Consider the following 12,455-nt stretch of genomic DNA (forward strand, 5'->3'; position numbering starts at 1 on the left):
TCTGCTGCAGACACCGTTCAAACAGGTGGCCCGTTCGAAGCAATATGTCAGCACATCCGCCCTATTGGATGTGGCAATTGTATTTGCCATTACATCGGCAAAAATAGTAAGATTGACTTTGAGTGGGATAATATAATCAAAGGTAATAATAATTCCTTATTAATCCAATGAGTTGTGGCTTGATGATACATCTCCAAGGAGAAACAGAAGGAGGCATCTTTACAAATAGCTTCACTTTGCCTCATCCAATATGGCTGCGGCGTCAACGTACTCACGACGCAACTGCAGTCTACTTTATGTGTATACTGTAAATGCGGTCTATGATAATACTGTCAGCGGGCGCCATTCAATGGATAGATGCACGACAGTGCTACATAAATTTATACAAATATATTGGGCAAGTTAATGCTGTCAGTATGGTATTCATAATAATTGGGCCTGCCCATGCATTTCATGTGCCCCCCTTAAGCCTGGGCTCTGGTGACGGGTCTGTGTGTATATATATATATATATATATATATATATATATATATATATATATATATATATATATATATATATATATATATATATATATATATATATATATATATATATATATATATATATATATATATATATAATAACTATATATAAACTAATTAAAGAATTATAGGTGTAATTGAACAAAAGGTGCCTCTGCCAAATCTAATGTTGGGGTCGAAGGATCTGAGCAATAAAAGAAAAAGGGGGTCTTCAAAGCAGCACATACTGTCCACTTCTTATTTATTTATTTTACTTGTTAAAAAATCGTGATCCCCACCCCGTCTCTGGCCTTGTACTAACTGTCGAGCTGTATATGTCTCATGTGTACGAACGTCTAGACGCAATAGTCTGCTCACGAGGTGGGAGTAACAAGATGGCTGCCCTGTGCCTTCAACGGCTTGCAGTGGCACGTACGGGCTCTCGGCTATCCAGTCCTATGTACGGGTCAGTGCCTTGGAATGGCAAATTTGGACTTGTGGCGCTTGTGAAGGCCTCAACATCCTGTTTGGGGCGACGGTGACGAGGAGGGCGACGCGGCAGGGACGAGCGAGTGAGCGGGGGGGCAAGTGGGCCGGGGCAAGCGGGGTGGGTGGTCGCGACTCACAGCCCCTGGCGGGCCAGCGAGGCGCTGACCCGGTCGGCCAGAGTGGAGAGCTGCGGCGGGTCGGCCATGTTGAGGCTGCCGGATGACGACACGGTGCTGAGCTGCTGGGTGGGCGAGTCGTCCAGCGAGATGATCTCGGCGCCGTGGTCCGTGCGCGCCTTGGCGCTCTCACGGAAGCTCAGCTTGTGGCTCTCGATCTGCGCGCGAGCGCACACAACACAAACGTGCTCGTCACTGACACAGCAAGGGGGCGGGGCAACAAGAAAAATAGAGTTTCATGTGCTTGAAAAATCCTGATTCGTTTTTTAGTTGTTGACCTCTTGTGTGTCCATCAATAAGCCCCGCCCATTTTGGTGAAGCAGGTGACCAAAATGAAAAGATGATTGCGTGGACCTCCATAGTTTAAAAAAAAAAAAAAAAAATGTCATCATGATTGGGGAGGGAATGAGTGAACCTTTGGGAAGTTCACTTGTTACCGATTCAAGCCCCAACTGCGACAAAAAAAGATGTTTGTGGATGATGATGATGATGATGATGATGATGAGGATGATGACGCGCTGGTACTTACTGGCGGCCTCCTCCATCTTGGCGGGTGCGTGCGAGACAGTCTGAGGTGAGGGAGGAGGGGGGGGTGGCGGCGGGGGAGGAGCCGTCGGAGGGGCTAACCTCGCCTTTCTTCCCCTTCGCTCGCTTGGGGTAGAGGGGGGGAGGGGGGGGGGGGTTTCAGGTGACGCATGCAACAAAAATAAACGGGATGGCGTCAACAGAAATTAAATCAAAGTGCAAACTGAAGAGCATAATCATAATGAGCATAATCATGACAAATACATGATGGGGTGGAAAAAAAAAGTGCAATGTGGACGGCAAGTCGACTGCATGATTGGCACATTTTATTATCAATTCCATTTTTTAATCATTAAATTCAAATGAATGAATTTGATTGAATTCATTTCAATGACTTATAATGCATATTATATTTAACTCATTCACTGCCATTGACGGAAAAAGACGTCAAATGATACATTTTTTTGCTGGGCTGGCAGTGAATGTGTTAATTGACTTTAACATACGGTCCACGGGACGATCAGGCCCACAAAAGTGGTTTAATCTAGCCCGTGAGATGATTTTGTAAAGTAATAAAACAAAAATGGTAATGTTCAAACTAGGGATGTCACGATAAGGGTAATATCGTGATATTAAAACTGCCACAATATCGTCGTCGTCATGTTCACAATATTTAAAAGGAACACATCTGTTTAAAAAGTTAGGTCAATTTCCATTTGTGCAGTTCTAGCACCCTCTAGTGGCTAGTTTATTAGTGCAATTTAATTTTCGTTAGGGATGTTTTGGCCTTCTATGTTTAAAATCTATGCTAATTGTCAGATGAAGGGGAACCTAATTTTAAATAGAACATAGTTACGTTTTTGGGAGCTAATGAGCAATAGTTTTGAAGTTATATGCCATTATTTTACGGATCCGGCCCACTTGGTTGTATATTTTCCTCCATGAGCTAATATGAGTTTGACACCCCTGACTTAAAGGGATACTTGACTCATTGAGACATTTTCAGCAGTTAAAAAGTTCATATTTTGCCAATTATTAATTTCATTCTTTTTCATGTACAATCAATACCTTTAAAAAGTCATTTTTCCACTTGCTGTCGACTGATGATGACATCACCTGTGCTAACGGCCAATCATGGCTCATTTTGCTGACCTAAATCCCAGAAAACGGCTGAGCCATGATTGGTCGTGAGCACAGGTGATGTCATCATCAGTTGACCCAAAAATTTTTCAGTGTGTCAAGTATCCATATAACTGTCAAACAGTTATAAACAGTACATCAATAATCTAGTTTTATTTTTCTCAATTTGTCCAATCGAATGTAATTATTGTTTTGTTTGTTAGTATTTCTTTCTTCGCAGCATTTGTGAATGAAATGACGATTTGACATTTCCCATATTTCCAAAAATATGCAAACGTGTGAAATTAGTTACCTTTTTCTGCCCGCCCCCTGGCACGTGATTGATGTTGCCCAGCGAGCCCACCTTGGATTGAACTTTGAACTCCAGCTTCTCATTTTTGATCTCCACGTTGCCGCCACCTGGTGGACACAAGGTCAACAAGAAGAAGAAGAAGAAGAAGAAGAAGGCGGAGCGTCATCACGACATCATTACCTGGCTTGTGGCGGATGTTGTCTTTGGATCCGCACTTGGACGACACGCTGCTCAGGTCCACTTTCTTGTGGACGATTTGGACCTGACGGAAGAGAACAACGGAGACCACTTTGAAATAGCTCACGTGCAAACGGTCGTCGTGCGGGCGAAACTAAATACTACTTCCGAGAACGCCTGTTTCAGGCCGCCTCGCCTCACCTTGCCGCCGCCCGGCGTGTGCTTGATGTTGTCTTTGGAGCCGCAGCGGGATTGGACACCCGTCAGGTCCAACTTCTTGTCCAGGATTTGAACCTGAACAACAACAACAAGACATCAACTAAAGTACGCACGTCCAACGAGCCACTTTGTACAAGCGGCATGTGGGCAAGGCGAGCCCCAGTCCACAAGTGACAAACAAGCAAATGCAAAGGGATCAGGAGGCAACCCACTGATCTATATATATGACTGGATAGAGCATCGGCCAAGACTTTTGAGGTGGCGAGGCGGCCATATTGCTCCTCCTAACAAACCATTCTAAACCATTCTATACATTTACAGGATCCAAATTGGAGAACATTTGAGACAGTACTGAGTAAAAACAGCATGATTGATCATGTTTTCAATGTATTAAACATAAAGAAGAGGACTTGATACATTTTACAACTTGTCTTAAAAACATGTAGACATTATATACTTAAAGATGGTGCAGGAGGAAACGTATATATTTTTTAATTAATTTTATTTTATTTTTATTTTACTTGTTAAAAAATAGTGACCAAAAACCTCCCACCCCGCCTCTGGCCTTATACCAGGGTTATTATAGTTTTGGAGTTTTTCATTTTCGTTAGTTTTGATTTTGTTTTGAATTTTGTTTTTCAAATTTAGATAGTTTTAATTAGTTTTCAGGGTGTGTTTTTTTATTACTTTTTATTAGTTTTAGTTATTTAATAAATTATTAATTTTAGTTAGTTTCAGTATTAGTTTTAGTTTAAAGAAAATACATTACTTGTGTGCAATATTTAAAAAACCGTCATGGGAGTGACGTCATCTTTTGGTGCTTTTCTATTAACTGCTGCTAGATGACGTCACTTCCAAATGTCCTTATTACGGTTCATATCAAAATAAATTGACTTTAAATCACATTTGAAATCATCCCCAAAGGCTCATGCATTACATTAATGACCAAAGACTAAAACCGAGGACAATTTTGCAATCATTATACTTAGTTTTACTTGCTTTTGGAAACATCAAATGTGGTTTCCGTTACATTTTGTTTTTTTAAAAAGCATTTTCGTTTTTATTTGATTTTGTTAACGAAATTGTTTGTTGAATTTCAGTTTGAGCTTTTTTGTTAGTTTTAGTTCACTAAAATAACCTTGCCTTCTACGAACTACCTACGAGCTGCATATACGTATAGCGTATATAGTTGATACAGTCGTGTGCTCGTGAGACGGGAGGAGCAAAAAGGTCGTCCTGTGACTCCAACGGCTTGCACGGCTATGTACAGGCTATCACTATCCAGTCATATATACAGGTCAGTGATTCAAACACAATACATTGCACTCCAGCTGCCAATCACTAAGCCACGCCCCTTAAAGGCACACCTCAATAAATGGCAGCTTCTTTTGTTTTTGTCTGTCACATGAATGAGCAAGTTGAGGCGTGTGATGAAAAGAATTGAGCTGCAAGTGCCGTTGAGCGAGTAATCGTGAGCGAAGTGGGCGTGACTCACGTTGCCGCCGCCGGGCACGTGTTTGATGTTGCCTTTGGAGCCACATTTGGACTGCACGGTGCTGTAGTCCACCTTCTGGTCCAGGATCTGCACCTGCACAAACAACAAGGACACGTCCAGACCGTCCAGGTCAGGCCAAAAGTGTATCCGTTCGTCTGTTGGCGCCATCGCACTCACCTTGCCGCCGCCCGGCTGGTGCTTGATGTTCCCGGTGGAGCCGATCTTGGACTTGACGGTCTTGAGGTCGGGCATGGGCGGGGCGGCGGCCAGGGTGGCCGGGGTCTTGAGCGACCCCGGCGACTTTGGCGAACTGCGCACCACCGCCACCTTCTTCACCTTGTGGGCGTCGCCTCCCGCCGCCGACTTGCCCGACAGCGCCTGGCTGGTGGGGGACTTGGGCGTCCCGGGACTGCTTAGGCCGCTCGTGGCGTCTGCAACGCGCGGGACAGAAGGACGCACGTCACATGACATCCGTCCGTCGTCTTTGGATTGCGGAAGAGTTCGACGTACCTGGCTGAGCTCTGGCCGACGTCTTGCTTGCCGGGCTTTGAGACTTCTGGAAAGACAAAAAAGTCAAGTGAGGACGGACGGTCTGACGGACGTGTGCCACAATGCTACGTTAGCGTAAAGCGCTAAAGGACGAGCGCTACCTTCTCTGCAGCTCCGTTGTCCATCTTGGCGGCGTGAGCTGCGGGACGAAAGGAGAGGACGAGGTCACGTGAGCGGCAAACGGACGACAGCCCTCAGTGGGGCCATCTGGGTTCAAAGTTCAGCCCAGGCGGGGGTCCCCGTTGCTGGTGCCGCCCCTAAATGTCACCCCGTGACTCTTTCAAGGACGCCCTCCAAAATGGCTGACCATACAATCGAGCAGAAGCAAACGGACGAGTGACACGACTCGACTGCAAGGACAAATTTGCTTTCTTTCTTTTCGAACCCTCCACATGACAGTCGGCCATTTTGCTTGTGAAAGGTCATGTGATACGAACTGACATTCTGATTAGGAGTGTGACAATATGGCAATAAATCTGGATACTTTGTCTCCCGATAGATCATAGTTCATATACAGCCAATATAACGGCTCCATTGCTGATGATTTATTGAGCAATGACTTGGCGGGCCACTAGAGGGAGCACCTCATAAGAGTGACGAGGAAATGGACGCAAGTCTTCAAGCAAAGAAAAAGACTCACCAGCGCACTTGGACTTGTGGTGACATTTATCTGTCCAGCAACTCACTCACTTTTGCATATGTTTCAATGAAAGTGTGGATTATATCTTCAAGTTTAACATTTTAAAAAGTATTTTATGTTTTGACTTTTTCAAGTACACAATTCCTGAGGGATATTAATATTGACTTAATTGGATTTAATATTGAAGTCATTTTATCTATTTACTTTGCAATGTCTGCGATTGGCTGGCACCCAGTCCAGGGTGTCCCCCACCTACCGCCTAAAGCCAGCTGAAATAGGCTCCAGCACCCCCGTGACGCTTGTGAGGAATAAGCGGTCAAGAAAATGGATGGATGGATGGATACTTTGCAATGTTACACAAAAAAATTGGATCACCAAAAAACAAAAAGAACCGATTTTCACATTGAAAAAACAACCGTTTATGTCTTAAGTAGTTTTATCGTGGATTTATTACCTGAGCAATATATCAATAATCGTGGTATCGTCATATTGTAAGATAATCATTATCGTTAGCCTTGTATCGCATATCATATATGGTGAGGTTCCCACCCCTGATTTTGATTGGTCGCGGCAACAAAACGTTTGTCAGCTCGAGATATGTCAAGCAAAAATGATTTTGCCAGCAAAATCAATTTGATTTTCTTCATTGATCCTTTGAAAAATATTCACGTGAAAGTCACCGCTGTGCTTGATGACACGTTTCGTCTTTGCGTCATTTGCTGCTGACTAGCAAAGAATGCAAAAAGACGAAACAAATGTTTGTTTTCTCGGGTGAAAAACGTGTCGTTTTTGTTTTGCCAAATTGGGCCAAAGTCAAAAATCTGGCCAAGGTGTGTCTTTGCTTTTTTGCCAGTGTTGGATTTCAGAAGCGACACACGTGGCAGTGCCGTTTCCCATCCGGCCTCTCACCCGATACGAGACGCTGCGCTTTGACGAGAGCCAATCGGAAGGCACGACGAGCGAGGCAGGTGAGCGAGGCGGGTCCGAGTCACCTGTGACTTTGCCGTGTCCTGTCGGGACGCCATTCTCGTGGCGGTGCTCGTTGAGGCTCAAGGCGGCCATGTTGGCGTCGGCCGGGTAGCTGTTATTGGTGGTGGCGGCGGCGTGCTCCATGCTGGTGGCGGCGCTGGGCGGGGCTAAGGAGGACCATACATAAGACGCAAGCAAGGACTGCATGATGTCACCTCAGAAAAGATTTTTTTTCTTTTAAAATTTTAAATAAAAAAAGAATTTATATATATATATATATATATATATATATATATATATATATATATATATATATATATATATATAATATATTTTATTTTTTTTAAATAATTCTTTAAAAGAAAAAGATGAAAATCTTTTCAAGTGGCCAAACAAACCAGTTTGAAGGCTTGCTAGCTATATGCCAAACTGTTATAGTGAGTTGACTTGAGCATTTAGTGCTTGGATCTAAAGTCTGCGCTCACAAGTCAAAGCAAAACAGAAAAGTGCTGAATGATGGCGGGAAAATCCTCCAAAAGTAGTCTCTCTCTCTCTCTCTTTCTCTCTCGCCGCACTTTGCCTCGAAAGTTTCCCGTCAGATGGGCGCCATTTTCGGCCACCGCTTCCACTTGGCGCCTCCAGCACAAGATGGCCGCCAGCGGCACCAAACAAACAAGCAAACAAGCAAACAATGATGTCATGTTGACCCTAATGGGGGCCTTGTGAGTGCGGAGAGCGCGCATGTGCACGCGTGTCCCATTTAGCGGCGCGCGCGCTCTCAGCTCAGTGCTGGTGGACAAAACCGCCATTGAAGGCGTCCCGACAAGACAAACGCCACACACCAGCTGGCGGGCCCGCCAAGCTAACGTGTTAGCATTCTTGCTACGTGGACGTCATCTTTCCTTTGTTTGCAACTGTGACGAAAGCAGGAAACCAACGCCGATGCAGGCGCTAACAAACAAAGCTAACATGGACGAATGGACGCTACAATGAATTGCATTCTGGCAGAATGACTCAGCGTTTGTTTCCTTGTTGAATGTTGAACAGCGAGAGGCGCTTTGTGTATTTCGAACTGCTAAGATGTTCTCCTGTGGCCGTAAATGGTTAAAACAAACGTGTACAATGTCGAATCGTCCAATCAGCTGGAATTATTGTACAGAATGTCCGGCCTTTTCCCGACCAAATGACTGTGAAGAGGTACCATTGCAGCAAAATACAGCAAAATAACAAGCAGGATTTTGGTTTTGTTTATTTTTTGTTTTTTCCAATGTGCGCTTGACACGATTGTGTCACTATCTGGTCCGGAAACTTCCGCTCATTCTTTGACGTGGATAATCATGAAAATGTCATGTTGGCGTGTCCATGTTGCGGATGCCATATTTGTTTTTGTCTTGCTCTTGCTTGTCTTGCAAACATGATGTTGGTCCTGCTCGCCGCATGAAGGCAGATTTTGCTCAGCATTTTGCTGCTGAGTGGACAACATAACTCATTTTCATTATTATTTCATTCATTATTATTATTTGTATAAAAATTTAATTCAACAAAAATTAAACAATTAAAAAAAAGTTAATTATTTACTTATTATTATACTTATTGTTATACTTATTTTTTTAAATTAAAATGAATTACAATTAAATGATTTGTTATTATTAATTATCTAATTAATTTAATTAAAAAAATGTATTGACGTTAAGTTAATTAATTAATTGTAAATTTGTTAATATATTAATATTTATTTATTAATATTTCTTAATATTAAAAAAAATAAAAATGTGTGAGGTTTTGTTAAATAAAATGTAATTTAACAAATGATTGATTTAATTATGCTGTTGATTAAATACAAATTTAAAATTAATTTAAGAAATATTCATCAAATAAAAAAATGTTATTTTCTTCTTCTTATTATTATTATTATTATTATCATACTTATTTATATAAATTAAAATGGATTACAATTAAAATATTTTTCTTATCTAATTTAATTAATTTAATAAAAAATAGTTATTGACTTTAATTTAATTATTAATTTGTTAATATATTAATATATATTTGTTTATATTTATTAATATTAATAAAAAATGTAAAAAAAATGTTTTTCTGTTTTTTTTTAATAAAATTTAATTACCCAAATGAATGATTGAACGAATTATTCTGTTAATTAAATTCAAATCGATAGATTTTGTCGTGCACATGTTGCAATGTTTGTTTTTGGTCTGGCTTTGGTATAAGAGCGCGCCCGTGTGAGCAAACAGGACGTTGTTCCTGCTGGCTGCTTGAAAGCCGCCTTGTGATTGGACGCCCGCACCTCCTGGCCCCGCCCCTGCTCCACTTTGTGCTCAGTTGATCCTGACCCACTTGGCTGCCATCACAATGATACATGCAATGCATGAACACGCACACACATGCACACATACACTTTTGCGACCAGGTGTGAAGTTTTCTTCCCGTTTGTACACGCCAAGCTGGCGCTTCCTGACATGCTAACGCTAGCTGCACACCTCATGCTAACTTATGCTAAGCTAACAGCAGCATCAATGGAGCAGTGTGTGTTGTCACGTGGTCACATGTCCTCACTTTGCACTTTGACCCCGCACGTCACGTGTGAAATGCCCTCGGCGGCCATTTTGCTGCTTGATGTGGACTCCCTCCAGCATAAGTAACTCGGGCAGAATTTGTCCTGAGGTGTGCACTTCACGTCAACATCAAGAGCTTGACGAGTATGTGGTACGAGTAGCACAAAGATGGAGACCGACGTTTCTAGTATAGGGGTGTGCCAAAAAAACAAAACAAAAATCGATTCTCATAAGAATGGCGATTCTCATTTAGTACAATTCAGAATCGATTTGAAATGTCCTCAAATGGATTTGATTTCAATGACTTCAAACCTCTTTTCTTGCTGCTGTTTACTGTGGGACGCTGTTCATGTTGTACCCAATTTGGCGACTTGGGGGCAGTGTGGTTCCATGTGTTCTGATACACAGTTACGTTGGAGCCACATTAGAGAGTAGAAAGAAAAAGTCACAACTTCAAGTTATGCCAATAAAAGTTGATTTTTTTTTTTCTGCATATGCCAGTGAGTAATGTGAAGATGCTTCTCGGTATACATTCCTGAAGCGTTTTTGTATGATTAGTTGTTCTTTTGAGGGATAAAAGTGCTGCCAGTAGCGCACTAATTAGCATTAGCGAGTAGATCATGACAATTATTTGCTCATCTATAAAATGAAGCAGAAATCATTGTCAATCATATCATTTGGAATCGAAAATCCATTCTGACTCCAAATGCAGACCCAACAATCGGAATCGAATCTTGAGACAGTCAGATTCGCACCCCTAGTTTCTTGTCCTCCTCCAAAGCAAAAACATTTTTTTTGTGTCGTTTGTGAAAGAAAACGAGCACTGGCTAATATTTTGAATTTTCTCCAATGACATTCATAAGCAACATCAATATTATTGGATTGCGCTTCCCACCTTGGCCACCAGGAGGTGCTATCGTTTGGATTTTCTTCTTACTTGACTAGTGACTTAACCAGTAATACGCTGTTATTAACTTTGGACATTTGTCAAGGTCTCCAAGACGAAATGCATTTTAACAGCTTTTCTGTACCAATAATTGAATTATATCTATAATTGAACAAAAAACTGAGAACGCAGCGTGAAAACGAAGTGTCGTGTTATACGGGAGTCCATTTTCACAGAGGATAAAGAATATATGCCCATATATGTTATCTGTCGACGTGTGTTGCGCCACCGTTTGTGTTCAAGCCTCCATTTGCTTGTTAGCATGTCAATGACGTCATCATTGTCAGTTAGCCTTCAGCTCGCGTTACACAACTGCGGATGGGAAGCTGCTAGAAGACACGTTTTTGTTTTCTTGTCAAGTGAGTTCATATCACAACTTTTTGCTTGTAAGTCAAAGCAAAAATCTGCCTGGTGATGACTCGTTTCTGGGAGAAAAAAAAAACAATCGCTTGGATGTCAAGACGTCGATGTTTCCACTGAAAAATGAGCAGCGAGGAGGACAAAGAGGTACTAGTTACTAGCACTAACTAGTAGCCGACATGCACCTGCAAGCAAGGCTGCACAAATCAAATCATATCGTTATTATTTTTAGGGGGTGGGCGACCGCTCGAACGTTCCTGGGGGGTCGGCCATGGTTGCTTGCACGTTCTAGAATGAAGCAGCGCGCGCTCTCGTAGCGGACACGCGCGACACAAAGAGCCGCGCATGCACCCTCGTCGCTGGCTGCATGGGAGAACCTGCTGGAAGGATGCCGCGTGCACGCGCACGACGACGCCCGCCGCCCCGCGCGCGACCGCAAAAGATAAAACAAAACAGCACTAAAAAAACAAAAACAAAAAAACACGTCGAGCAAAAACGCGCGTTTGAGCGGCGGCGGCGCGCACATTGGGGACATTGGTGCGTGCGCGCGTGACCTCAAACGAAGACGCACGCGCGCGCGTTCGTTCTGCGGTGCCGTTGGCGCGTGCGTGCGTGCGTGAGGTCTGCTTTGTGATTTTTGTCAGGCGGGATTGTGGTTCTTACCTGCGTGCGGTTCGAGACGTTCGGTTCTTCTTTCTCCGGGCTGGACGGTGACGGGCGGGCGCGCAAGCACGCAAGCACGGCTCCTCCTCGCTGTGCACGCTCACGCCGCTGGGGGGCGCGCGCCTGTGTTGAAACGCAAGTTGTGCGCGCGCATGCCTTCCGTTTGGCTGTTTTTTGTCCACATTTAGATGCAAACTTTGTAATGTCCTTCGTCTTTGTTTTCTTTCTTCAACACAATTTCATTTTGCTGTATTACAAGATGAATCAAAACAACGGTTCTTGAACAGTTCCAATGCAGTTTTTTGATAAATGAAATGCTCCAAGACAAGTTTCATGTGTTGGAACTTGATTTGCCACAAGAATTCCTCTGCATGGGATTTTCCCCCCGTCTAGGAATTTCTGACAAGATCAACCCCATTCAACTCAACTCAACTTTATTTATACAGCGCTTTCAAACAGCCTGAGCTGTCAGAAAGCGCTTTACAGAAACACACACACACAAAAAACATAACATAATAACATAAAACATTAAAGATGCACGATGCAAGATTAGACTCAATTTTAAGTGTTAAAATAACCATATTTTTCACCCGCACATGTTTTAGGAATTGTTTTATGTAGAGTAGGCACTACTATGGCACAATGACTGTTGCCCCTATTTTTCTGTAAAAGGAAAAAATGTTGGAGTGTTCGGACCGGAATCTTTAACTGTGGCTCTGAGCATGACGTCATGCGCGCT

General features: G+C 42.8%; 1 protein-coding gene across 3 annotated transcripts; it reads right to left on the reverse strand.

The window, feature by feature from the left end:
- Positions 1 to 572: 572 nt before the first annotated feature.
- LOC144004824 (microtubule-associated protein tau-like) lies at positions 573 to 11,882 on the reverse strand. Of its 3 annotated transcripts, XM_077502408.1 has the most exons (11): positions 11,717 to 11,882; positions 7,198 to 7,341; positions 5,667 to 5,704; positions 5,527 to 5,572; positions 5,194 to 5,447; positions 5,017 to 5,109; positions 3,504 to 3,596; positions 3,306 to 3,387; positions 3,126 to 3,232; positions 1,698 to 1,819; positions 1,155 to 1,326 (listed from the first exon to the last, which is right to left on the reverse strand). In XM_077502408.1, the coding sequence occupies exons 2-11, from the start codon at positions 7,316 to 7,318 to the stop codon at positions 1,308 to 1,310; spliced, it is 975 nt and encodes a 324-aa protein (XP_077358534.1). In that variant the 5' UTR covers positions 7,319 to 7,341; positions 11,717 to 11,882; the 3' UTR covers positions 1,155 to 1,307. The 3 variants fall into 3 exon arrangements, with proteins under 3 accessions (XP_077358535.1, XP_077358533.1, XP_077358534.1); XM_077502407.1 differs by lacking the exon at positions 1,698 to 1,819 and having other exon boundaries at positions 574 to 1,326; XM_077502409.1 differs by lacking the exons at positions 1,698 to 1,819; positions 7,198 to 7,341 and having other exon boundaries at positions 573 to 1,326; positions 11,717 to 11,842.
- Between the last annotated feature and the right edge of the window lie 573 nt (positions 11,883 to 12,455).

The sequence above is a fragment of the Festucalex cinctus genome, chromosome 17, assembly GCF_051991245.1.
Source record: "Festucalex cinctus isolate MCC-2025b chromosome 17, RoL_Fcin_1.0, whole genome shotgun sequence".
In the NCBI taxonomy this organism is placed as follows: Eukaryota; Metazoa; Chordata; class Actinopteri; order Syngnathiformes; family Syngnathidae; genus Festucalex; species Festucalex cinctus.

Bases quoted from the DNA above. Each gene is read 5' to 3' on its own strand.
- LOC144004824 (XM_077502407.1), bottom strand. From the start codon at position 7,318: ATGGAGCACGCCGCCGCCACCACCAATAACAGCTACCCGGCCGACGCC. The intron at 5,705-7,197 runs GTGACTCGGACC...TTCGTCCCGCAG, and splicing joins AGGACACGGCAAAGTCACAG to CTCACGCCGCCAAGATGGAC. The intron at 3,233-3,305 runs GTAATGATGTCG...TGTGTCCACCAG, and splicing joins CAACATCCGCCACAAGCCAG to GTGGCGGCAACGTGGAGATC.